At 35.9% G+C, this 27,167-nt stretch overlaps 1 protein-coding gene across 5 annotated transcripts in view; it reads left to right on the top strand.

Moving 5' to 3' along the window:
• Window positions 1-27,167, top strand: part of ANO3 (anoctamin 3) — a 172,054-nt gene that overhangs the window by 104,616 nt on the left and 40,271 nt on the right. For 4 of the 5 annotated variants that reach the window (XM_090140177.1, XM_090140179.1, XM_090140181.1 and 1 more), the window contains 7 exons: window positions 1,219-1,355; window positions 12,780-12,932; window positions 15,474-15,574; window positions 18,571-18,615; window positions 22,519-22,650; window positions 24,051-24,157; window positions 25,517-25,572. In XM_090140177.1, the coding sequence (XP_089996303.1) occupies window positions 1,219-1,355; window positions 12,780-12,932; window positions 15,474-15,574; window positions 18,571-18,615; window positions 22,519-22,650; window positions 24,051-24,157; window positions 25,517-25,572 (731 nt within the window). The remainder of the gene's footprint in view (window positions 1-1,218; window positions 1,356-12,779; window positions 12,933-15,473; window positions 15,575-18,570; window positions 18,616-22,518; window positions 22,651-24,050; window positions 24,158-25,516; window positions 25,573-27,167) is intronic. The other variant, XM_090140178.1, reaches the window with a different exon arrangement.

Genomic DNA, 27,167 nt, shown 5'->3' with positions numbered 1-27,167 from the left:
TTACTGGGATAAATACTGTTCCCAGTTCCTCTGACTTTTCCCATGTTGATGTGAGAGTTGAGATGAGAACTTGGCTCACGATTTGTGAGTAACTTTTCTGCCTGAATAGTTTCAATTTGTAATTTTTTCTAGACAGAGATGTGTGGGAATAATTATTCCATCTTTTTAATCTTTAAGATATTTTTTTTTCAAATCTAAACATTTTACCAGCATTCTATATAAATTGCATGATCCCATAGTGTGCACGCATTATCCCCCATTTTATTGCTACTGAGGGAGTCTTGTCATGATATTTTAGATGGAGAATGTCCAAGGAAATTCAGTATCTGAAAAAAACTTCTCCCTTTTGGCAGAATCATATAGACTGACTCAGAAACTTAATTCAGAGGGACTGCTGTGATGGTGTGGAGAAATCTAACCTGTAATAGTTGGTCCTAATAAGCTCTGAGGGTTCTCAGTTACCTGCAGTTGGAATACTCATAGCATCATCATAGAATCGCCAAGGTTGGAAAGAACCTCCAACATCACTTAGTCCAACAGTCTGCCTACCACCAATATTTCCCCACTAAATTGTGTTCCTTAGTAGAACATCTAAACATTTCTTGAGCACCTCCAGGGATGGTAACTCAGCCACCTCCCTGAGCAGCCCATTCCAGCATCTGGCCACGAGATTTTTCCAAATATCCAACCTGAAATATTGAAATATGCTTATAAATATTTTTGTTGAGTAGTTAAAAATAAAACCACCAAAGAGGAAAGCACTTTTTCGTGGTGTCGGCTGTTTTCTGTCATCATCAGGTACACCTCAAATTGCATTCTGAAGTGGTCACTGTGGTACCTTAATGTGCAGATTTTCAGTAATATGTAATGCCTCAATTATGAGTCAACCATCTGAATGTTTACTACGTCTACTTTTATCATTTTGTAGAGTTTTGTTTTTCGTTTTTTGGTTGTTGTTGTTGTCTGTAACTAAAATGAAGAACTTTGTGGGCTTTTTAATTTGAATAATGATGGCAAAACATTTTCAGTAGGCTCTGTACTAAAAAATAAGTTGTTTCTAGTTTAAGACAACCATTTCAAATATAAAGCTTTTGCAGGAAAGGAAGTTATTTAAAAATGAACACTTCAAAGGAATATTCAACCGTGCCTGTAGCTTTACTGTTTCTTTCCACAGTAACCTAAAATGAGCTCCCTGTTGTATTTTATTTTTTTCTTCAGAGATAGGAAAGGACAAAGACACGTACACAGATGATTCAGAACATGGGAATTATGATGTTCGTACAGATCAGTCATTGCTTATTCAAAACAAGCTCACCAGGCAGAAAACAGAACCTCGAACTAAACCATCTTTAAAGGTAACGAACACAAAACTTCATTAAATTGTATCAATTGTGACAATATGCTTAAACATTTTCAAAATATAATTTCTATGGGGTTAATTAAGCTAAAGTTCAAATAAAGAGGCATTTCATGGAAAGAATTGCAGGAGGTGCCTTACAGAGCTTGCAGAATCACCCAAGATTATGGAAAATGTTGTAATGGTTTATAATGTCCCATTTGAGAGACTCTAGGCTCTCAATGCACAGAACTGAGAGCATAAGTCTCCAAGCATGGATTGAAAAAAAAAATCTCACCGACAAAACCAACAAGTAATCTCAGCTAGTAATTAGTTAATCACAGGATTCATCTCAGTTCATTTCCTTCTAGAGTTCATCTACTATAATGCCAAAGAATTATGATTAATTTTAAGCTTAAAATAGGTTTGTTTTTGTTTTCTCTCTAGATTGAGAGATCTGTGGTTTTCCTCTGAACCATGCATAGTTTATTGTAAACATAAGACACATGACTTATTCTCACGAAGTTCTGAGTGATTTATTTCTTCAAGCACTAGAAAACTGTGTATTCTTCAGTATAGTTTTAAATAATGATTCTCAATTTTTGATATATAAAACTGTCAATAATACTTTCTACAGATCTAGAACTGCCTAAATTTCTTTAACATTATTTGTTCCTCATAAACTGCACTTTTCAGTAGGCCATTATACAGTTCTGACATACGTCATGCCCTTCATATTTTGTCATTTTAGCACTGAATGCATGTTTTGGTATGAGTCTTCTAACTGATATGAAGCTTGTTTTCTCAGTCACGATGTATTGTATTCACTACAGGATTCTCTAAGACATACAGCAGTCAATATGATCTCTGAGACTGACCATTGGATGCTTTCATAAAAAGCTTTTTTTTATTGTGATAGTTATCTAATAACTTTGAGATAAGTTTATAGATAGTGATGTGTATAGACTTGGAAACCTGTGACAGGGAAATGACACTTCAGTAATGACAGAGGAGGGTTACGGGTTTTTTACTGGAGGTCTGTTTTGTTTTTAACAGAACATTGTTTGTTTTTATTACGTACTCAGACAAAGCCTTTTGCATTAAATGTGAGGTAACAAACAAATGCAGAATGCAAAATTTGCAGGATTTAAGGAATATTATACATAATTAATTATTTTTTATGACAATAAGGCAGCTGAAAAAGTTTAGTCACAGATAATGTCTGTCTAGTAACAGCCTTCTCAATCTTTTAAAGCAAGACATTCTTCAGTTTTCATGTAAAACACAAAATAACTCTATTTTCCTCTAGCCCTGAATGCAGGGCTAAAATAAAGTTTATAGGCAGCCAGCAAGTTAACTTTCTTTCAAAGTTCCATGGGGCCCCTAGTATTTGTATTAAATTTAAACAAAAATACCATTTTTATATCTCAACCTTTGTACATCCTGACCCACTGAAAAAACCTTCTCTGAGTCTTCTGAAGCCACATCTGACTTCTAGCCTTGACAACAACTTTCATCATAGCAATCACTTTGGAAGCTTCCTTTGGCTTTTATATCGTTTCTTGTAAATGAGACATTCTCCTTCTGTTTACTGTTTGTCTGCCTCCACAGGAAAAAGGCAGAGGAGATTTATATAAGTCTTGCAGTGGAAAAGGAGGTTGCTGTATTGCCTATGGAGTAGCGTACAGATCTTTCTGGCAGTTAGTGGAAGTTGTCTAGGGAACCCTTAGCTCAGATTGGTAGAAAACTAGCAAAAGGAAACTTCGGTTTCTTTTTGGGACTGTTGAAAGTTGCAGTGAAAAGGAGAGAAGACAGCTTTGCAGGAGGTAAGTGCTCTCATATACAAATAAATTCAGCTGGCATTATTAAAAACAAGTCTTCTCAATCAACCAGATCAGAAATACTGCCCTAATGCAGCCTCAAAAGTTAAAAGCATATTATTCTTCTCTGCTCATGATTCTAATGTAGGCTTGGTTTGGAAGTTTAGCACCTGAGAGATTTAGGGACAAATGATGGTTTGCAGTTAATGTCTCAGTGATAAGCAGTAACAAAAGTTCTGGCAGGATGAAAGCCAATGTACATTTTTGGGGGGAATTGTCTAGTGATTGATGATGTGATTCATGCATACATGATGTGTGCTCTCCATAAATCTGTCTTGCATCGCAGCAGTTTTAAAACCTTAACAAACATCAGATAATATAGACAATAGCACCTCGATTCCTTTATTAATCTTGGTAATCATCTACTTTACTCATTTCCTTCATTGTGATGTATAACTCTTAATCCTCTGTAGTGTAGGCTGATATTTTAAAATCCACATGAATTTCATATTGACAACCTAAGAGTTGTTCAGACCCATTAAAAAAGTTGTCTTTGTTATCCATATTTGCTTTGTTTTCAGCACAAACTGCTACAGAGATTCTTTAGAAAGCACGACTTCCCTCTGCCAAGGGATCTCATGCGGAGGAATGCCAGCAAGTGACAGCTGAACAGAATATGACATAAGTGGTTAATTGTTAATTGCAAGTGAAACGTAGGAAATGAGAAGGTCCCTGAGTGGAAGATTGATATTTGAAATGTTCTATTTCTCTAAGAAAGGAAAGTGAGCTAAACAGATTTTGTCACTCAAATGGGAAGCTAAAGATGCCCACTGAAGCAGTGAAGTCGGTAGCAGTGAATTATTTTGGTAACAATGGCTATTACATGCATAGTGGCAAGATGGGAATATTTGAGAAATTACACTTGCATTTCAGTTTATTTACTACATTAGTGTTCCTGGCCTTAATCAGATGAATTTTTTCCCTAGGAAGTGTTTTTTGCAGTCCGGACAGATAAAGAAAGGGGTTCTTAGGAAAACTTTCCCATGTTATCACTATGGGCTCAGAAAGTACAAAGAAGGGCAGTACAGTGGCCTAGTTTACAGCCTTTTGTGTTTCCACCACTATCCACTATAATACTGCATGTAAAAAATAGCTTTGTTGTTGGATAGGATCTGACGCAGGTTCTCTTTCAGCCTCAGGAAATGTTGTGTAACTTGTAAAAATTTTAAGTAAATCTTAAATAAATGAATGCTTAAAATGTGGAGAATTGTTTCCAATTAGCTGGTCAGAACACTGAAAATTCAATACAACTTGAGTAAAACTCACTGTGTTCAGTGTAAATTACTACTGTGATTACTGAAAGAGCTACCAGTGAAAACCTGAAACACATTGCTTAGGCTTTTAATTGGATTCTGTTGAATTTTGAGCATGTCTGTTCCTTTCTTCTGCAAAGCAAATAATTCATTTTTAAAAATTTCACATAGGTGGTTTGGAAAAATTGAATAAATCGAATAAAATTGAATAAATGAAATGTATTTCCAGAATTAATATTTTTTCAATCTTATTTTTTTTTATTTTCCATGCTTTTGCGGGATTTTTCTCCTTCCATTGCTGTCATGTTTAAATGCATGACATTGAGTTACAGTTTCTTAAACTTTATTTGTGCCATCTGTTCTAATCCTGACAATTTATCTCTAATTTCAGGTGCATTATTTCGCTCAATCTGTCTTGCTCATGTGTTCCATGGAAGTCAGGAATGCATGCTCAAAGAGAAGGTTTGGCGATTACAATTGTTGTAGTGTATAAATCAGAACAAGAAGTGGTCATCTGACAACAATGTGCTAGAAAGGAGAATAGCAAAAGGAGTCTCATAGATAAGGAGTAGTCTGGTAATGCAATCTACTAACATAAAAGTAAATAAAGTTTAAAAGGAATGATAACAGATAAAGTCATTACCTCAGAATAGAATGACACGGTCAAGTGCAGCACAAGCTAAAGCTGTTTATGCTTTCAGTGCGTGGTTCTCATCTGCTGTAAGGTTTCATTTAGGAAAAAAAGAAAAAAAAAATGAAAAGAAGAAAAAGGAATCTTTGAAATTAGTTCAGGAATAGCAGGGAAAGTAGTAAGAAATTTTACCACAGCAAAAGAAACAGGTTTAAAAAAGAAAATAAAAAAGAAAATGTCAGCAGTCTTGTCAGTATGGTTCCTACTTAAGTCTTCCTATTAGATCTAAAGAGCAAATGGAGGTGGTTAAGTGCTAACAGTGAAATGTTTTGTTGGAGTCACAGGCTTGATCTGAAACAGAGCAAGCATTACTAAGGAATCTCACCTCTGTTTCTGGAAATAAGCCTGTTGCAGTTAACGTTAGTAACATCTATTTCCAAAGAAAACTTAAAGCTGAGAGCTGAGTCATAAGCTCTGAATGTAGACACAAACCACTGAAGTAACAATATCTTTCAGTGTGAATATTACCACGGATATTTACACAAAGTTCATGGTAACAATACTAAGGAGGAGAATGAGTAACGAAAATCAGCAGGATGGTTTTCATGAGTCAGCCAGTAATCTCTTTACCTGATAACATCTTATGAATGCTAGTGAATTGTGTTGATAGAAAAGTTTCTCTTATGGGAAATAACCATTCTACTTATGGTGACAATGGGGCAGCTGTTCATTTATAGGTAATTACATTAACTTAGAAGTTCACATATGAGTTCTTGTTCCTCAGATTGTTTCCATGGCTACTTCAGTCTCATACATGATTTGGTAGCCCTGAACTCATCTATTAATATCTCTAAAGCATCTCTTAAAAATTGAAGCGATAAAGAATTACAGAGAACTGTTTTCCTTGCCTTGCATCTAACTACCAGCGTGTTTTGATTGTATGCTACATTCTTCTTCTCTCACTCCTCTATCCTAAGCAGTTACTCACTGCAAGAGTACGAAGTCATTTTATATGTTGCAGAATATTCTGTGCTGTCCTAATTAGCCTGGAAGACTCCATGCCAATAAACTTTATGGTGGCGGTTGTAAAAGTTTGGCGTGTCAGCAGTAGGTCAGTGAACATGTTCACTGGTTAGCTTCCATAAGAAAGCAAATAGCCTTCATTTCAGTCTATTTCCTTGTCTTTTGTTCTTCTTCAAACATTTCCTTGTTCTACAATATTTTCCTAGATCTTTGTTCACCAAAAATTCTACTGCAAGGTGGTGCCACCATAGAAGGGTGATGCTGAGGCGAAGTATTGATTTAATACATGCCTGCTGTTTGTTATATGCACTGTTAGTACTAGCAAAATGGAAGTACTAACAGTATGCAGTATATTATTATCAACTAAGTTGCTACAGGGATAAATTTGAAAAATCTATTAACAGTGAGAACAACCATTCATTAGCAAATTAGTTTACTTACATCTAATGAATGCTGATACATTTACTGATATGTCTGGGGCTAATAATCTGTATTCACAGATTAACTGCTACCACTTTGTATGGTACAAAATATTTTCAGCAAGATTTTATGTATCATTTGAATTTTTTAAAATTATAAAAAGATTTTAGATGGCAAAAAGGATACTCAATTGAACTACTCATATCTGGATACAAGAAGTTCAGTCTTCTTAGCAAGGATGCTAGACAGAGGTATAAATATTTTGCTGCAGAAATCAGGAGAAGAATGCCTTTAAACTTTATGACTAAGGCATACAAAATAGTTTACCACAGTTATCTTCCATTTTTACTGTGATTCAACATATTATCAGTGAATAATACTGGACAAATTCATCATGCGCTCCTTGGCTTTGTTACTTTCAGTGGAGATTTTGTCAGTTGCTTTGGCACTCATGGCTCTCTTGTGCACAGCAGGTTTTTTTTCTGCTCTGTCTGCTGAGTCTGTGCATTATCAAGGCATTGTTTAAGTGACCTTGACATCTGGCATTCTGTCTTCATGTAAGTGTTAATATTAAGGAAAGTAGAACGTGAAAGTAGAATCATGTAAGTTACACCTTACCTAACAATCTACCGAAGGCCAGAAGGCTTTTTTGTTCTTCTCTCACATCTTCTTTAAAGTTACCTCTATTCTTCATATCTTCATTGAATGCCATACATTGGGTTATCAGAGAGACTGAGATTCACTGCTTCCATTTCCAGTAACAGAATTACTTTTTTCTTATTACATTGTTCCTTTCTCTCCACAAATTCCCTAGTGGGAATAAAAAAAAAAAAAAAAGAAAAGAGGAAAAAAAAAAAAAGCTACTCAACAAGACGTCTTTTAATATGGTACGTCATTACTGGTAAGTCGCACTAGATAATCTCCAGAGGTCCCCTCCAACTTTAGTTGTCAGAATTCACATCTAATTCCATCTTAGGGTGAAAATAAATTTTGTTCCAAACATCATCACCTTGCAATAAAGAGATCTTGAGGAGAAAGTTTAGTAATTTTCAAATGTTAAAGAAGAATTTTGAGACTCAGCCTTGTGTGTCCACCTATAGTTTCAATCACAGATAGTGTTCTGTTGATATCTTTAATTTCTTTTACATAATTTTACAAATTTAAACCCAAATTCCACAGCATACATGGAGATCAGTTGAAATTCATCACCTTTTGTAGAGGAAAAATAAACACATCGTGCTGTGGAGTCTCAATTCTTGTGTGATATATCAGTCGGCATCGAAGTAACTGAATCCTACCTTTGTTGGCTATGGCTGGGAAATGATGTTCTTGGATGTTCTTATAAATGTGAAACTACCTTAGATTCTTTTTAGAAAGTGAAGTCCTTGAATTCAGAAATTGAAACACGGACTGTTCACTGGCTGAGCTACACACCAAAGTAAAAGTTGTCTCCCCTTGTATATATATATGTATCTTGGGTCAGAATAACCTGCTCTGGGCTGAGTCCGAGTCACTTTGTACATGCTGCCAGGTTAGCACTCTCATTGTGTTTTGTTTGGTCGTTACTTCAAATTTCAGGAAAATGTGAAGCAGATCTTAAAATGTTATTAGTAAAGGTCTGCTTTTCAGCTATCTGCTTTGCTCTTGAATATTAAGTAATGTTAATGAAAATCTTATGCATAAATACAACAAGTTAAGCAATTTCATCCATGTCAGACTCTGTTTACTAAGTGTTGATAGTAAGAATAAACTAAATTATCAGAGAAACACAAGGAGAATCTAGTAAATGTGACTTTTTGCAGGTTAGACTCATGGTTAAGTACTTTGGTTTTGCCTTGATAAAAGTTTTCTTATTACTCTTTGAACTAGAATTATTAGTGACATGTTTAGATATACATCAATTTGATGTATGTCTTGAATTTCTTTGTAAATGGCCAGTTGTTGTTTGTACTATATCACTGTATAAATGAATGCCAAGATAATTTAAGATGTCTATTTATTAATCCCCTAGAATAATGCAGAAATAGAAAATGCAACAAACTATTTCTAAAAAATTAGCCAGATGAGTAGAAATGATTGAAATTGCAAGCTTAAGATAAGAGAACGATACTTCAATGCAGAGCTTCGTTTTTATGTCAAAGGTGAACATTAAAAGGTTTTAATTTAGCTTCAAAATGTTTAATATTAAATAGTTTCTCATATGACCATTATATATGATGGCTGCTCCGAAAGTAATGCTTCCTGTTTTGTTTTGTTGTCCCATGACATCAGAGGCAGATGTTGGTGGTATGGCAGTAGAGGTTGAACATTCCTACCAATGTTCCATTGCATGTTGTTGCCATGCAACAGATGGCAGCAGAGGGGCACTCTGACAGAATGGCAATATTTAACTTGTACATGATTAGACCTGGCAATATTACCTCTCTGAAACGAAGGAATTTTGGCAATCACCTCAGACAACCTATGCAGCTGAGAAAGTGTCAACTGTTGTTGGCATTATTGGTGAGGCTTTTTTCTCCACAGATTGATTGTACATGAAGTCAACGTTGTCAATGGAATTTTGAAGCATTTTTAGTTATTTCTTACATAACTTTAAAACCAGGAACTCGGAACAAGGATTGTAATTAAAATTTGTCTCCTTCTAACTGATCTGTGAGTTGGTGATGGAAATACCATTATGGTTACAGAAAGGTGGGATGCATGCTATATGGATTCTGGATGTTGTTATTAAAAGCACATAAAATTGTTGCATTTTGCTTCTGTCGCATACTAACATAACTTCCAGAAATCTGCTGCCAATCACCAGTGTACCCAATTTGGCATATTTAGCACTTCACTGGAGATACCTTGGGAATCTGTGGTTTCTAGTGTAAAGCACAACCAGTTTACCACAACTGGGAAGCTGAAAACGTAATAACATGCATTTTTCCAAGAGTTTATTGTTGTGTCAGTGCACAGTTTTCTGAATTACGCTGTTCAGATGTTGTAAGATGATGTTTTCTGAAAGGGGTGTATAAGTTTCTCTTCTGCCTTATATTCTGTTTTTTTCTTCGAATGAACTGAATCTTTTAAGAAATGCTGGCTCTTTCATTTAGTCTGTTATTATTGCCCAAAGGTTCTGCTGATTGCTTAACCCGACATGGCTTATTAGAATAGTCCTTCTCAGTTCCTGTATAGTACCTTTCTAGCAGCAAGTCTCCAAGGAGAATTTCTCAAATATTCTCAAAACATAAATAGGTTTCCATGCCATACTCTGAGTGTAGGAAAGGTGATCAGGTGGCTACTGCTGATATAAACATTGATCAGGCTGATTTTGTACCTGTTTTCCAAGTAAAACAGGAAATATTAACTCTTTGATTAAAATTGATGCTCTCTTGTCTCCATACACATTATGGAGCCCCTTCAGATCAGCTGAAATCACTGTTAAATTATGTATAATAAATGTGTATAAACATCACCAGATAAATTATTTCACTGTCCCAGTTGCGTCTGGTAGCATAGGTGGACACTGGTCTTCCAGAACTACATTCATTGAAAGGAAACCAGCAAAGCAAATGTAGCAGTGGCTTCACTATTGCACATTTCGGTCTGTCATCTGTAAGAATCAGATCCTCTGAAAGTGTTCTGAGATGAACAGATGGGAAATTTCTTTCTACTGACAGTGCAGATCATAATTTATTGAACACTACCCCTGGAGATTTCTGTTCAGTGCAGATGAACCTGAGGGCATATTTGCACCATTGTTAATCTGAGGAAGGAAAAAATAGATCGCTTTGCTCTTGCAGAAAGGTTTTTTTCCAGGAGAGAAGAGCAAGGTGAAAAATGTCTAGAAAGTCTAGTCCAAATGAAAGGTAGAGGTGTCTTACTTAAAGGGAGATTTAATTTGCAGAATGTCTGTACAGAAATTGCATGAGCAGAAACTGTAAGATATACATCATCTCTCCCCACGGGGGAATTTTGGATAGGCTTTTCCTGTTGTTTTGCCAACTTCATGGAACATAAAAAGAAGCCAATTCAAGTCAGCTTTTGTGAAATGCTTATGCTGGAATACTGCATTGCTACCCCAAAGCATCATTCTTATCTGCTAGTCATTACAAGAATTACAGAAATTGAGTGGGTTCTGGCAAAGAAGAGTGGTAGAAGTAGATAGAGAACATAAGGGGTAGAAGTGGAAATAAGAGATTACTTGTGAGCAGTGAGGGAAATTTGTAAGCAAGCACTTTTGGGACTCATGCAGCTACCTGCTGAAGAATGAAGGAGCAATTTGAAGGTGACAGAAAAAGGATGCCCACTTGGTCTTCCTCATTAAAATGAGGTGTAAGACAGTGGGTAGTTAGGCCTGCCAGTGATGCCAGTAAAGAGTATGTCAGAGGATGAGCAACATCCAAACTGTAAAAACACAGGAAGCTGTGCAAAAGTAAGAAAATCCATAAACCCTGCTTTACTGTTGAATTTTGTCTTTCAAGAGTGGAATGGTATAGAAACAGGGTTCCTGTATCATAGATGTCATTTTTTAAAAATGCTCTATTTACAAATGGGTCTGTGTATAAGGACTGCACTATTCTAGTCATAATATAAAATGTGAGTTGGGTTTCTAGTATACTTTTAAAAACACCTTTCTGTTTACAGAACAAATGCAAGTTTACATTGTTGTGAGTAAGATTTGAATGTATTGGTTTTGGTCAGATATCTAGAAGTAAAAAGCAAACACCAGTAGAAGCCTTGTTTTGTTGTGGATTTGTGTTTGTTTGTTTGTCTTTGTCAGTGATGAGATTTAGTGCTCCTGTAAACATATTGAAGCACAGCATGAAAGTCACAGCTCCAGGCAAGTAGGACAACGTTTAGATCTCAAATACCCATTTTCTATTTACATATTCATTATTGAAATTAAATAAGCAGGTATGTACTTTGGAGCAAATAATAAGTGCTTTCGTGGGTTGCTTTGAAAAGTTGCATCTAGAAAATAAAGACAATTTCTGGGGAGAAAAAAAGCTTAATTGTATTTAAATGGAAGCATACTGCACTGATATAATATTCCCAAAGCTGTGTTGATGCAATTTTGTAGCATTGAGTGCTCTGAGAATTGCTCCTTGGTTGTTGTTCTGGAAGGAAGAAAGCAGAGAAGGAAGAATAAACATCATTTTTTGCAGACTGGGAGGACCTCAGAAACACTGATCATGCAGAAAGTTAGCTGTGAGGTATATGGGAGTATTAAAATATAAAACACCTTGCACAAACAAACAAGCTGGTATCCAGTATCTCTGCTGCTGGCACACCAGCACATGGTTCCACTTATCAAAGGAGAGAGTAACTATTGGGTATGGCTGAGTTTTATTAATGACTGAGTTTTATCTCAAACAATTCAAATAAGATACAATTCCATGAGAAACAATCCAGCTGATAAAAAGTAATGCATCGTCAATAGACTTGTGATGGTGAGTGTGATGCATTTTCCTTAAAACTCTCATACATGTTCTGGACAGACTGCTGTGTTGAAATGGTGCTGCAGCCTCCCAGAAGACGGCAGCTGTTTCTCAGTTTGCCTTTTCAAATTTCAGACTCTTCATAGGCTGACACCAGTTGATATAGTCACTGTCTATTCTGAATCATGCAAAACACAGACTGTAAAAATAGCTTGTAGCAGCACTGTGTAAAGCGGGCTTTTCCATATTGAATCAGAGGATCCGTTGCGTTTACAAGCGTGGTGGGAAGGAACTAGACGAGATTTAAGCATTGCTAACATGACATTGCAAAAGGACTTCAGCTGGGATATCTGAGAAAACGTCCTCATCATTAGTGTTTCCTTTTTAATTTTTTGAAATTATTTTTCTTCAGGAAAAAAATAAGATTGTTTTATAAAATTTTCCAGGTACCAAGCTTGGCTTAATTTCCTTACCTTTCAGTTTTATTAATTCTGATAGGAAAGCAAGTATTAGAAGCGTTCATATCTATACACACTAGATAAAAATTGTAGGATTTTTGCACTGCTGACAGAAATGGCTAGATTGTGGTTGTTGTACAGTTATTTCAGTTTGTTCTGTTCTAATTGACTTGAACTCCTGAACAACCAATGCGGAAGAACTGCCTGTTCTGGTGACTTGTTCTTTATATATTCGTCCTCTGGATATGTGGACATTTCTGTGCTTCAGGAAGTGCTGTGTTACAGGGAACTTGTGATGGATCCGTTCATCTTTATGAATGCCATATTTAACAGACTTTAATTTTATCTTCTCCAGACTGATGCCATGGCATCTTCAGGCCTCTTCTTCAAAGATGGCAAGAAACGCATTGATTACATCCTGGTCTACAAAAAGTCAAGTCTACAGGTAGAAAAAAGAAGCACATTTGAGAAGAATTTGAGAGCAGAAGGGCTGATGTTAGAACGAGAGGTGAGTTTTTAGTTGATGTGGTATAAAGCAAACTTTGCAATGCTGTCTTGCTGGACTAAACTTATTCTTGATGATTTACAAGTCTTTCTGGTCAGGCTTGTTCCTCTGTTCAGTGCTAATATATTAATCATAGAATCATAGAATGGCTTGGGTTGGAAGGGATCCCATCAACCCCCCTGCAGCAGGCAGGGCTGCCAACCTCCCCATTTAATACTAGACCAGGCTGCCCAGGGCCCCATCCAACTTGGCCTTAAACACCTCCAGGGATGGGGCATCCACAGCCTCTCAGGGCAGCCTGTTCCAGCACCTCACCACTCTCATAGGAAAGAACTTTCTCCTGATATCCAACCTAATAATAACAGTAATTTGACAGTTGTGCAATGTGTCTTGCTCATGCACACTTATATGTGTACATACACTCACACGCATCCCCCACTGTAAAATCACTTCTAAATAGATGTAGTGCAGTACACAGGGGAACATCCAACTCCTTACACTTTCAAAACAGAAGAAATTTCAGTAACCCATGTCGTCACCTTAATATATAACCCCTATGTATTGATACAGAATGCCTATTTAATCTCCCTATAATTTTAAAGGAGTAATGATGACAAGTTAATCCATCCCTAGCTTCCATGTCTGTATTGAGTTCTTTAAGCTAGAATAGTTTACAATTTATGTGCTACTTGGCAGGCTTCCAAATTTTCTGGAATGCAATTAGAAAAACAAGCAAACAAGCAAAAAGCCAGCCTTTTATTCTAGCCATACTTAATGAAATATCAGAAGTCATGCCAAGTCTCACTTTTAACCCCCTTTTTCTTTGCATGCTGAAACCTTTAAACACTAAGAACTTTGAATATTATTAAGGATTTCTTTTTTTACATTAAAGAATGATTTTGTCAGCTTTGCTCTGATCTGTAATAGCTTGTTTTCCCAAGAGTCCAAATTAATATCCCTTTAGGTTCCTAATTGGGTTCCTAATAAAGTTGCTGATACTATAGGGATTAATTAATATTTTTATCTAATGCTCACAATCAGCCTTTCATATAAATATATATTTTTAAATTGTTCTCCGTGTTGTCAGAAAAAAAGAAATATGTGTTTGTGTCCGTGTGTGTCTTTTCCATTTCTTTCTGTGTCTTAGTTTTAATGCTGCTCTGTATTGCACTTTTTTTGGGTACTTCTGCCATGAAATGTGAAAAACTATTTCAAAAGGATGTGAAGCTGTTGTGATTAGGATAACAGTACTGAGAATATTAATATAAAAAGGAAGGAAACATCCAGCCTTGAAATTTTACTGTTTTTTGAATTACTGATAAAAAGACATGTATTTAGTCTTTTCTAAAGTAAGTTCCTGTAGTTCATGTGTCTTTTACCTTGATTATTTTCTCTAGCTCAACTTGGTAGAATTGCTTTACATGTTCCATGTGAAAGCAATAATGTTTTAACTGCTAGCAAGTCCTTACAATAGCAATATAGCACGTCGAAGATTTGTAAATAACTGGCCTGGAAGTTTTATTAAATTATTTTTAAGTTTTTAAACATTATTTTGAGTCTAATAGGAAAAAAAAAAAAATGACTTTCAGATACTTACTGAAATAGGAACGATCTTCAGCTGGAGTCAATTTAGAGGCACTGACATTTCAGACAAAATGTGCTTGTATAAGATAGCGATTCTAAATATCCAGCTATTGAAACGGCTTTCCAGTATTATTCTTTCTATTCTTGTCTTTGGAGAAAAATGAAATCCTAGAAGCAGTATTGCATAACTTTGACGTGACCTTATGGCACTGATGGGCAGAATTTTGAGCACTTAAAATTCATTTTATTCTCTGAATTTTCCTCTATCGTTGCTTACCAAACCTGGTATAATTCAAGTCTTAGGGAGGCTTTTTTCAGACTCAGCTCTACCAAAATGTTTGATTATGAAAAACTCAAGCAAATACATTTGGGAGAGGAGTTTAACATTGAAATACCGATTAAAAAAAAAGATTAATACAGGAACATTTGATGTTGAAACTCTTGTTTGTATTCATATAAATAGGTGATATAAAACATTTCTGTAGAATATTCCTCATAATTTTATGGGGAAAAAAATCATACACGGATCACATTTGAAGTTGATAACTGTCATCACACTTAATTTTTTCTGGATTTTCTGTTTTGGCAGACTGGGATCTGCAGGTTTGTCTTATGGTTCTAACAGCTGAGCACCATTGCACTATTCTCCTTAAACGTGAGACGAATTGAGGGATCTCAAAAGGGCTCATCTGAAATTATTTTGATGCATTAAGCCTTTCTCTACTTCAGCTAGGTTTATAAGAACTGTCCTTTCTTTATGGCAGTTTCTTGTTCACTTCTATGACAGGATTTGGGGTGGGATGGAAGCTGTTCATTTTCTATTGTCTGTCTCAGCACTTGTGACGTTTTCAGGCTTGCATCGATGCTTCATGATGAAATTTGACCTTAAGTATTTAGAAGTGTGAGTGCCTCGTGGGATCAAGTTATCAATATGTGTTTATTTGTTGCCACTTTTTGCAGCCAGCTGTAACGAACAGCGATATCATGTTTGTTAAAATTCACTGTCCATGGGAGACGCTGTGCAAATATGCAGAAAGAATGAACATCAGGATGCCTTTCAGGTACGGTGGAAACTATTTTAACGAACTTGTAATTTATTGCTTAAAATACATTTTTAAAAAAATGATATTAGTTACTTTAATGCTCAGTTCCTTGTCTGTGCTAAACAAATTCCTTGTGCCTTTTTTGCAGTAACTATTATTGGAACAGTCAATATCTCCCGTAATAACACTGAGATTTTAAAAGGTTTAAGTGTTTATTTTCAATTCAATGCATGTTGTTCTTCTGAAGAGAGAAAAGCTTTGTTGTGTGCTGTAAACCTGTGTGACTCATGCAAAATTCCCTTGCAGAACTCCTTTTTCACTTAAATTGCCAAATTCTCTATCTTTCTTACCCCATAATGTGGCTCCCTTGCATTGGTCCTAAGCCAGAAACTTAGTCATTTTGAAGCATCTTTAGCTCAAATCTGGTTTCAAATACCCAGTTATATTCTGAGTTTTCACATCATCCCATTAAGTGTTCAAAGTCCTTTCCATTAAAAAATATTTTCTGCAACAGTCATCTAATGAGTGCTTAAGAATATTATTATAGTGCCATTTGAGCTCCCCTAATTTGAATGATTCTTGTCTACATTTTAAATATAGCACTGAATGTTTGCGTATGTGTACACAAATACATAGACAATCTAAATTCCCATTCCAGAAGTACTTCTTTCTTGCTTTCAATACTTGCCATCACAAAAGTTGGGTTTGAATTCTTTGTCATTTTAACAACTTCGTAGATCTGTAGGGATCTTCAGAAAAAAAAAGAAAAAACAGTCAACTTTCAGAAGACTGCTTTATTTGTAAGCTGCTCATAGTTGTGTTTGTATTCAGTGTTTCACCTTGCTAGTTTGCTGTAGTGTAAAACGCTACTGGTCAGAAAGAAGCCCACTGCCCACCTACAGCTCTATGAGTGGTAAGCGCTTGATCACCATTCCTTTTTCTCTTCTAGAGGATTTAAAGAAGAATTAAAGTGAGATTGCAAGCTAAAACTTGTGTGAATATTTCAAATAAGCTAGTCCTTTAATTGCACTTTTTAAATTAAAATTGAACACAATAGTGAAGCAAAGTAGACTCAGATTAGAACAGAGGTCCATCTTGCTTTGCCAGCAGCCAGTGTGGGACATTGACTACAGAAGCAGAACAGCATTTCATGATACCTTCTGTATTTCCAGAAGTCTGTGGTTTACTGACATGCTGAAACAGAATTTGTGTTCATCTTTGTTTTTATTAACCTCTGTTGGCCTTTTCATGGATGCAGAAGTAGCCAAGTGCTCTTCCATAACAACACCCTACAGTTGCACATTGTAGTATGTAGCTTCACGTTCTGTCAGAAGCACTGTCCTTATTTTGTTTTAAGTCTTGAGCTTGCTTATTTAACTTTTCTAAACTCAATGGCCCTATTGTTTCCTGAGCTATTTTCCTCATTCAGTGGGCAGGGGAAGCTCAAATCATACCATAATTGCAATGAACTAGTCCTAAGAACAGATTATTTCTGTTTGACTTTATCAGAATAATCAGCAGCTTCTGTCTGTTTTGGATACATAACTGAAGAGAACTTAACCTTCCCGGCAGTGTTTCAATGCAGGGAATGTATCAACTTGTTCAGCGTTGCAAAAATTTGGCTTTTGGTTATGGTCCTTACAACGCCAAGTATCAGTATCATAAATGAATAATACATGACAAATAAGTCTCCTGAACTGGACTCAGACTTCTTGGGTTTATTCTGCTGAATGCAGGAATGCAAACACAATCTACAGAGTTATTATATATGTTAAGAAAAATCTCTTTTACTGAGAAGTAACAATTTTTTGCACAACCAAAGGACTAACCAGCATCCTAGAACTCAATTTTTGCATGGCATGATGCCTAAATATGTTGGTGGATACGTAATATGCATAATATAAGCAATATGAGATGGAATTTTTTTCTAGCATTTCAAAACACTGCAGGAATCACTGTTGCCTTCAAATATAATAAATGTGAATGCTTTCAAAACTAATTTATGTTAGGACAATGTTTAAATCATGACATTATTATTATCATTATTATTATTATTATTATTATTATTATTATTATTATTATTATTATTGTGAACTATGCATCAGGAGAAACTGAGATGGTTCTAAACCCACAAAAAGGCTCATTTTCTCAGTGTCCACAAGTATCTCTTGTGAAACATAAGTTATCCTTGTGTACAGTGAAGAAATAAGTTGTTTCTGGTTGTAACTGGGCTCCATTTGTGCAAAAGAGCTAAGAGTGATTTAAGTGGAACATTGGAAGCTTTGAAAAATAAATCAATAAATCTGATGTCTACAGATGCTGTAATAATTCTTTTTGGTTTCACTTACAACTCTACCTAGCTGTACCAAGCATCAGGCTGCCAACAGCCTGCAGACTGCTAGACAGATAAATTTGTTATTTTGGTGTATCTTAATGAATCTCAAATACTGTCCAGATGGGCAGTTGCAAATCTTGTTACCTCTCTTGGTTCTGGTTGAATTTATCATCTGATGGAGATTTACATACATATCCAGAATGGGAAAGCCATTTTTATGTGGGTTAGAATGAAGGATGAGGGAGAATAAACTACTAACTGACAATAATGTCAAGCCTTCATGTTAATGTGTCTACATAAACTTGTTTTCATTCCTCCTAAATAAATGAACACTGTACAAGATGAAAGGATTTAGGCAAGTTTTATGTACGACATATGTAGAAGACATGAAATGGATACAAACACAGCAGCATTTGAACACTGTCTAATGGTTGTCTTATGAATGAATCCCTGATCAGATATTATTAGCTACAATATGTAGCTGAAATGTAAATTTCTCTGAGGAGCAAATTTCAGGTTTGAAAATACTCTGTTTCAGTTTACTTTTTAAACTGTTTTTCATCTTTCTGTCTATGAAAATGCACGTTTTGTATTGCCTGGTGTTCTTTTCCTAGTGTATATGTCCTTTTCAACTGTCTCTTGCTTGATTATTTTCAGCTGATTTTTGCTGTTCTTTCAGGAAAAAATGTTATTACACTGACTGGAGGAGCAAAACCATGGGCAGGTTGGTGGGTGATGTGTAGCTTCTAATTTTGTCAAATAGTCACCCAGCTAAATAAAATCCATTTGCAGTTGTAAATTTATCCAGGAAACTTGGAACATCAGATTATTTCACTGAAAACTCAAAATATGTTAGCTCCAAGTGTTAAAATATTCATCTGTAACAAGATGCAGTACTTTAAAGTTTTGCCAGTTCTCATTTTAGAAATGCAGATGTTCTTATGCCAGGAAAAAAAGTGACCCTTTTCCTGGCAGCAAGGATTTCATACTGAATCCAGCTCTACGGTTACGTCTGCTCCTACTGAGAGATGTTTCTTTAGCATGTAAGCTACTTTTGAGTGCATGTCTTCAGTCTAAATTCTGTAGTCAGCTATTTCTTTAGAGGTGCAAATGTATCATCTCTCATATGCATGCTGTTGAGCAGGATTAAATCAATGACATGCTTTGAAGGCTGGTTTGAATTTTTTATTTGATAGCCGACAGTAATGTTTTTGCTGCAGTAGAAGAAGACCTTTCACTCTCTGAGCTCTCACAGAATCACCAGGATTGGAAAAGACCTCCCAGGTCACCTGGTCTAACAGTCCAACCTCTCAACCTTTGACTCTGCCATTACTGTAAATGGATCTCCTTACTGAAAGTCATCCAGCCATAGCAGTGGATGCCAACCTCATCTCCAGTTGCTCCTGGCAGCTAGGAGGGGAGTGAGTGCAGCAGGAGGAGCCTGGGGGAGCTGGGGAACTGTAACTGCTCCCTCCTGCTTTAGTCAGGTGTCATGAAGTCTTGTAAATCCTAATTGCCTGTGGAAAATATATGAAAAAATGTTTACAAGGGAAATCTCCTGAAACAGTTTTATGTTCTGGGTTTTCTTGAGATGAATCTTTAAATTACATTCAATTTTGGTTCTCCTGCTGTTACTTTAGATGATGAAGAGTTCTCATTATTTTCCATGAGCAATTTGCAGGGTCTCATGGTAACAGTTTGGAAAGTAATCAGTTAGCAAAAATAGGCAATGTACTGCTGAACATCAAAGTAAGACAAAATACATAAACAAGTAAAATACGTTAAAATGAAACAACCTATAACATAAATTTACAACTGCATTTTTCCTCTTTCCAATCATCCACATGCTTGCTCCATTTTAGTGTGCATTATGAAAAAGTGATGTGCTTTGTAATGCAAAGGCAAAATTAACCGAGCTTACTGCAAAGTTATTTTATTTAAAATCCATCTGGTGAGTCCTAGGTATTAAACAAATTTGTCTTCCTTATTTAGAAGGACAGATGTCTGAAACATGTTGTTGAAGTCATGCAGTACCTGTGAACCAAGTAGTAAACAATTTTAATGCCAGGTTGAATTTACATTTGAGACAAGTGTTTTTTACCTGTGATTTAACCAGAATTCGGGGCTCTTGTTTTTTAAATATATTTTCTCTGGCATTTTGTACAGTCAGGTGCAGAAATCTGGGGGGAAAAAGCTAACTTTAAAATTGCTGACACACATCTCATCATTCTCACTTTTGCTGCTGTCATTGTCGTTTTGCATCTTAAATCTTTTCAGGTTTAACTTCTCTGTAATTTATCAGGTATTTCTGAACATTTCTAAGCTAAGTGCAGCTTACAAGAGGTAGGATGGGGAATGTAGATTTAAATCTTTGTGGATCAAAGGTAAAATTTTAAAGCTACTGAGTTTCCATGGTTAAGAATACGGGTAATGCTGTTACATCAGACCTTACTGTGATATATATGTTTCTCTGAATCTATCAGTGCAGTACGATAGATGTGTATGTATACACGTCTTTAAGTCTGTAAAAGATTATTAGGAGCATTCTTAAAACAATGAGGGTGAATGTGACACTTACTGATAGACTGTTTTTCTTCTACGTGATATCTACATGGTATCTCTCTCCCCATTTATTTATTTGCATAAAGTTATGGTCTTAAATTGATCTTGTATCTGCCCTATCAGACATCCCAAAGCCAGCTAAGGTACCTTACTTCTCAACAAGACTAGTAGAACCTCTTGTTTTGTTTTTTTTTTTGTCAGAATAAGAGAGGCAAACACAGAAGAAATTGCTGGGTACTGACTGATGTCAAAATATCCTATATGAGCAGTTGCTCAGTTTTGGTGTCTCATTCCATTGTAACTGTGGTTTCTAGTCAGAGAATCCCAGTAGCAGTTTCACAAGGAGAAATAATTGCTCCTTTAAGTCAGTGTGGTTGAAGAGTGAAAAAGTGACAGAAGATCACCGCTGTACATATAACATCTCAATATGGAGGTGCTGTATATGAAGCTGCCTTAACTCCTTGAAACTCCACAGTAGATGCCTCATCATGTTAGATTAGTTCTGAGCACACCAAATTCACTTACATAGTGCTTCTTTCCACTGGCATCTGCTGAGTAGACATAATCTGCAGGGATTTTTGTACTTAGTTTATTCCAATTCTGTTCATCATTGAGCAGAAAGGTTGTTGAAACCATTTCCTCTCGTCCTATCACAACAATGATAGGGGCAATATGAGCATGTTGGCAAAGCTGATTTCTTTAAAATAATTACTATCAAATACATTTTTTTTTATTTTTTTTTTTCAGATTTTGGAAAGTAAAAATGGTCAATGCTTTTTACATCAGGTAGTCTAAAATAATTTCGCAGTATAGAATCTGATATCAGATGCATTGTTCTTCTTCCTGATGGATCTGCATATCTGCCTGTTTAAAAATATAGTAAAAATCAGCATGTTGAGAACAGGAAAATAAAAGAAGACAATCACATGAAAACTTCTTAGATATACAGTGTGTAACTTTGTGCTGGAAGAGCTTCCACTGAAACTATTAAGATAATTATCTTGCATGATAAGATATTGTTTGAGAAAGGATGCATCTGTGTGGGAATTGTTTTCTGTTTCAGCTTTATGACCACAGTTCATATGAGTTCTGTTTCTCATAACGCTTAGTATCAAGTGTTTCCCTCAAGAGCAGAACAATTAAATAGATAGTGTGCACCAACACCTTAGTAAACATGTAGCAAGAAGATATTGAGAATTTTAAATGTAAATTTGAAATGATGATCCCACATTTGGCTTTGTTTTCTCTCTGACACGGTGTTAGATATGGGTAGAACTTTCACTGCTTTTGTGGATAATAAGGGTCACATTTCCACAAAAGCGTCTCGGCTGCCTGAGCACAATTTCCTGTGTGCTCACTTTAATTAGGAAATGGAGAACTCTGCTTCTGCTTAACAGAGGGATTCTGTATTTATCTCCAACAAAAATCATGCACTTAGCGTTACACTTCTTGTGGCTCTCTATACGTCAGGCACACGTTGGCGTTGAGTGAGGCCCACATCCTGCTGAAAAATATTATGGGGGAAATATTTACCTAAAAATCCCCCTTTTTTTTTTTTTTTCTTTTTTCCAGTATCTCTTGTGTGATTCTGGTGTTGTAAGACATCATTCTGTAATGAGACCTACTCTTTAACACAGTTATTGCAGTCCAATATAAGAAAAATGCAGGCCAACAAGGTGTATAAAATCAGAGGAATAAGATAAATTTAAGCATTTGCTTGAAAATAAACTATACTGCAGTGTATTATTCCATCTATGGACACTGTCCTGAGATACTGTTTAGTCAAAATGCCAGTGGAAGAAAGCCTTTCATTTACCAGTATATGATCTAATCAGAAATTTAAAAAAAAAATGTTCTGTTTGTGTTACAATGCCAATTTTTAGAGAACTGCAGGTAGTATAGCTTTTGCTTCATTTGTTATATCACTATACTGTTTCCTAAGGTAAAGTAAGGAAATGGCCTGTTTTCATTGCATCTCTATTATGATGTCACTGAATAGTCAATGACGGATATAGAAACAGCAAGTGGAGAAGAGCGTGCAAATTTACATTTGTTATTTTCTCAGTTTGCAGAGGAATATGAGAGAGCTGAAAAGTTGGTTGCCTAGAAATCCAATGAAGCTTGATAAGGAGGCCCTACCAGATCTTGAGGAAACAGATTGCTACACAGCACCCTTTAGCCGTGCACGCATCCACCAGTAAGTGTTGGAACTGGAAATGCAGCTCCACAGACCAGAAGGGTTTTCTATTTTCTCTCTGCTCAGCAAGTCCCATAGAGGCAGCCATTAACAGATGGTCACTGGCAAATACCCGGTATCATGTCTGGTATTTTCTATGGAATTTACTCTTAAAGCAAAAAATCTGCTCTCTGTTACTTGTGATTTGGTATTGTTATTTGGTTACAGCTAGCACTACAGGCAAAAGGTTGACTGAAAAATGACCGCCACTTTTTTGGTTTAGAAGTTTGGTTTTTTTTTCCATTACATTACAAAATGCAAATATTTGCTCAAATTTGCTTACCTTGATTACATGTTTTACTTAGGCAAAACCTAAGAAAGCTGTTGAAACTGGGAACACCTGGAAATGGGCGGAATACACTGTCAGGGTTTTTGCTGTCAGCTGTGCATTTTAAAAATGCTGTTGTCTGTGAGAGAATAAATATATATACTCTGGAGAAAAACTGTATAATCACATCAATGTGCTCATTTGATCTAGTTTAACTGTGTTACAAATTTTTTAGGCAACAAAACAGCAGAAGTCTTGAAGTTCTAGCTGTTTATTTTACAATTATTTTGTGATACTTATTTAGGAGAGGGAAGTTCACATGAAGGGAAAAACATAAGTTAGGGTAAATAGGTTTTTTTCTTCTCAGTAAAGAAGCTGTGTGCAGGCAGACTGACTTCACTGTAGGAAGGTAGAATAATTGCATTATTATCTCAGGGTTTTTTTTTACTAATTAATTATATTGCATCGGTTCAGTTGCTCGTTCATGGTGCAGTTTTTAAATGTGCTCAGCTGATGTGATGAACTCCAATAGTGTCACCTTTGGCACAGCTGAGAAGGGAAAAGCTCCTACATGTCACATTTCTGGCATTCAGAATCCTGAGCCATCTGGGAAAGGCTATTTGTGATATTTGGCTCTATCTTAGGATTTTCTGAGGGGAGGAAGTTGCAGAGCTGCTCCTCAAGCATCTGGTGCTTGGAGACAATTATTATTTCTCCCTGAATGGTGGTAGTAGTAGTTTTGTACTCAGATCTCTCAGTTATGTCATGAATTTCAGAATGATCACTACTTCTGAAGAGTATTTTTTGTCATTGTTGTCTCTTCAAATGTATATCCAGAATGAAAATTACCTGGGCAGTAGGACAGTTTGGAAAAAACTATATTTTATTTTCTGTTTTCCCAACAATCTGTGCTAATGACAATTTCTTGAGAAGGTCTGAGAAGGTGCTTGAAGAATGTCAAATTTTGTGTTTTGTGAATAACCAACAAGTGTAAAGCTACAACAAATCACTGTAAGAAAAAACACACAGAGCAGCTATGTTTCAGCACCTATGTATTGTTTTGAGTATTAAAAGATATCCATTATTTCAATAGCTTTACCATAAACAATAAAGACAGCTTCTTCAGCAACTCCACAAGAAGTAGAATTGTGCATCACATGCTACAGAGAACCAAGTATGAGGATGGAAAATCCAAAATGGGTGAGAATGCTATATTTTTTTCCTAGCCTGAAGCTATGAAAATTTTATATCTGTGCTTGCTTGAGAAACTATTTAGCGGAGTAAAGTTTAATTTTGCCATCCCTTGAAATCTTTGTTCAACCAGTAATACAGTTGAATGTATGCTGCATGCAATTGTTCCATGAAATAACTCAGTGAATATTAGCAATTGTTTTCACCTTAATACTCATTTCCTAAATTGAAGAGATTATAATAGCTTCATGTGATCAAGAGCCATAAGTGAGATAACTTAGACCTCAGAGAACTGACATGAGTCTTCTAGGACTGACCAAGAACTGCTACGACCCAGCAGTCCCTTTCCAGCAGAATAGATCAGAACTACACTTCAATTATCTCATGTCTCCATGCAGTTCAGAGACAATTTAAAGGCTAAACTTGAAGACTAAATCCAGTTTTTGCCAACGCTCTTATTACTCTTATTATCTTATTATATAAACTCTATATTTCAGAAAGTCCAGTTATTCATTTTCATTTGCTATTAAGAGAGTATATATGTATGATCTTCTGTTTGTCTGTAGGAATTAAAAATTTAGCATAGATGCATGCTTATAAAGATGATAGCAATTACAAAATGTTGTTGCTTGAGTTTCTGGGAGAAAAGCAGTGGTAAGAAAATCATAGAAACTGAGGGATGAAGTTGAATGCTATTGAAGGTGATGGTGACAGGTTTCATCTTATAATTAGTGTAATTTCTTTGTTTGAATGGATAGATCAGAAATCTGCCATGAGAATTTACTACTTAGGTCAACTTGGCTACACAGGTATGTCCTCACAGGCTACTGAATCGTTTTGTTATTATTAAGGTTGTTTAATCCTTATTTTTTATAAAGAACTTTGATAGCAGAACAAATCTGGTTTTAGGAGGTCTCTAGGAATGGATCCAGAATGCTCTAGCAGAGCTCTGATCTGACACAAACTCCTTCAGCTGGTTCATATTTAAAAGTAACAGGATATTCTCTCTGTGTCTCTCACTGTGTGCACACCAGATCATCTGATCACCCATAAAACCTGTATCCTGTGCTCTGGTTAATACAAGAGTGTGACCACTCTCTCACATTTGATCTGGCACAGGCACCCAACTGTGAAAGAAAAGTTGCAGACACTGACCTTCAGAATGCTGTAGTTTAACAGAGCCAGAGAGTTTGAGGAATCGTAAGACCCCCACCTGGTGGGTCTACTGATGATTTTCGTATTTAACAGCATCCTGATTACCTAATAGGAAGTTGCATTCTCCTTTTGTGACATGAAGATTCTCCGTGTTTAAAGCTAAATCTATATTGAAAAAATATCACTGGAACTTCTGCATTTCTTTCTTTTTAGGTATTAATAGATTACTAAACAATGGAACGTATGAGGCAGCATTTCCACCACATGAGGTAACCTCATTAATTTTGTATTTGTATTTACATTTTGATTAAAACTTGCACTACAATTTTGAGATACTTGATGGTTTATAATTTTGTCTTGCAAGTTTTCCTATTTCACTATGCAATGTTGAATTATTGATAGCTCTTAAATTAACCTTGGCTTCTTGAGGGTTTTTTCTTTAGCTGCCATCATTCAAAAACACTCTTTTTTTTTTTTCCTAATGGGTTGTGCAGTAGATCAAACCTAAGGAAACTGGTTATTTATTTCCTTTTTAGACCTTTTTGCATAGTCCTGGATAATTTGTGCTTGACAATATCTTCCTCAGTAGATTAAAGTCTACTGAAGTCTGCAGAGGTATGAAATGAATGAAAAACTTGTCTTTATGTTTTGAAAGGAAAGAAGCAACCAACATATCTTTGGTCATCATAAATGCCTACTGGTAGCATGGTAATTGCAGCTGTGAGCACTGTGGTTAATTGGGCTGAATGCTGTGACTTTATCTTGTGTTTCAAAGAACCAGTCTATGCTTTAGAAATTGCTGAGGGTGATTTTTTATGTTGTATTAATAATTAAATACAGGAAATTCAGAGAAGGAGTATTTTAGAGAAATAAGTGAGCTAACACTTCAGTAGGGCGTTACTATAGGGAAAGGTTAGTCATACTGCCAGAAAAAGCTATGTAGCTTTCTGTTGCTACCAAATCCATGCTCTCATATCCATTTGTGACATATCAAAGAAATATATACACAACGATTTCAGAATCACAGAATGGCCAGGGTTGGAAGGGACCTCAAGGATCGTGAATCTCCAACCCCACTTGCAGGGCCACCAACCTCTACATTCAATACTAGACCAGGCTGCCCAGGGCCCCATCCAATCTGGCCTTGAACACTTCCAGGGATGGGGCATTTCAGCTTTATGTAGCCATATTTTTAAGCCACTCTTACATTAGTTGCAGTTTTACTGGCACTAAGGATAACGGTTAAACAGTCCAGTTTTATCTTCTTTTTTTTTTTAATCACAGAAATAAACAAGTGTGAAAATTCGTTCCCAGTGAGAACACTATGGGACTTGCTATGGATAAACAGTGCAAAAAGAAGCAGAAAAAAATACTTGATATGTACAGTAATGGGTAATGCTTTATGCATTGCACTCATTCTTTCAGATGACTGTGAAAATAAGCTGATGCTCTGTCCTTAGGGATTTCTAGATGTTGCAAAAACCGTTCTGTGCTGGCATTTTTCTATGCTTTGCTGATTTTATTGCAAGACATGGTTTTTAAGTCATTCTTAAACCAGATAGCCGATTCTAAACAAATAGTGCTATTTCAATTCTGAGCAATTCTCAAGTTATCAAATAAATTATAAAAAACTCAAAATGACTAAAAGTACTTGAGTCTGTCGGGCTCAAGAGTGTCCCTGTTTTCTTCCCACAATGTGATTTACCTGTGAGTTGTTTGATGAAACATTTATTTTGCTCAATGAAAGTACACTCTGAGGGGAGGTTCAAAATAATGCCAGTTCTATTGTTTCTATCTTCTCAGCCTTGCTGTGGTACACAGTTCCTACAGTTTCCTATACTTTTTAAAAGGAGTTAAATAATAT

Source organism: Phasianus colchicus, chromosome 5, assembly GCF_987193195.1.
Source record: "Phasianus colchicus chromosome 5, bPhaCol1.hap1.1, whole genome shotgun sequence".
Taxonomy (NCBI): Eukaryota; Metazoa; Chordata; class Aves; order Galliformes; family Phasianidae; genus Phasianus; species Phasianus colchicus.
Note: the sequence above shows the minus strand (reverse complement) of the source record. Positions and strands in the feature narration are given on the sequence as shown.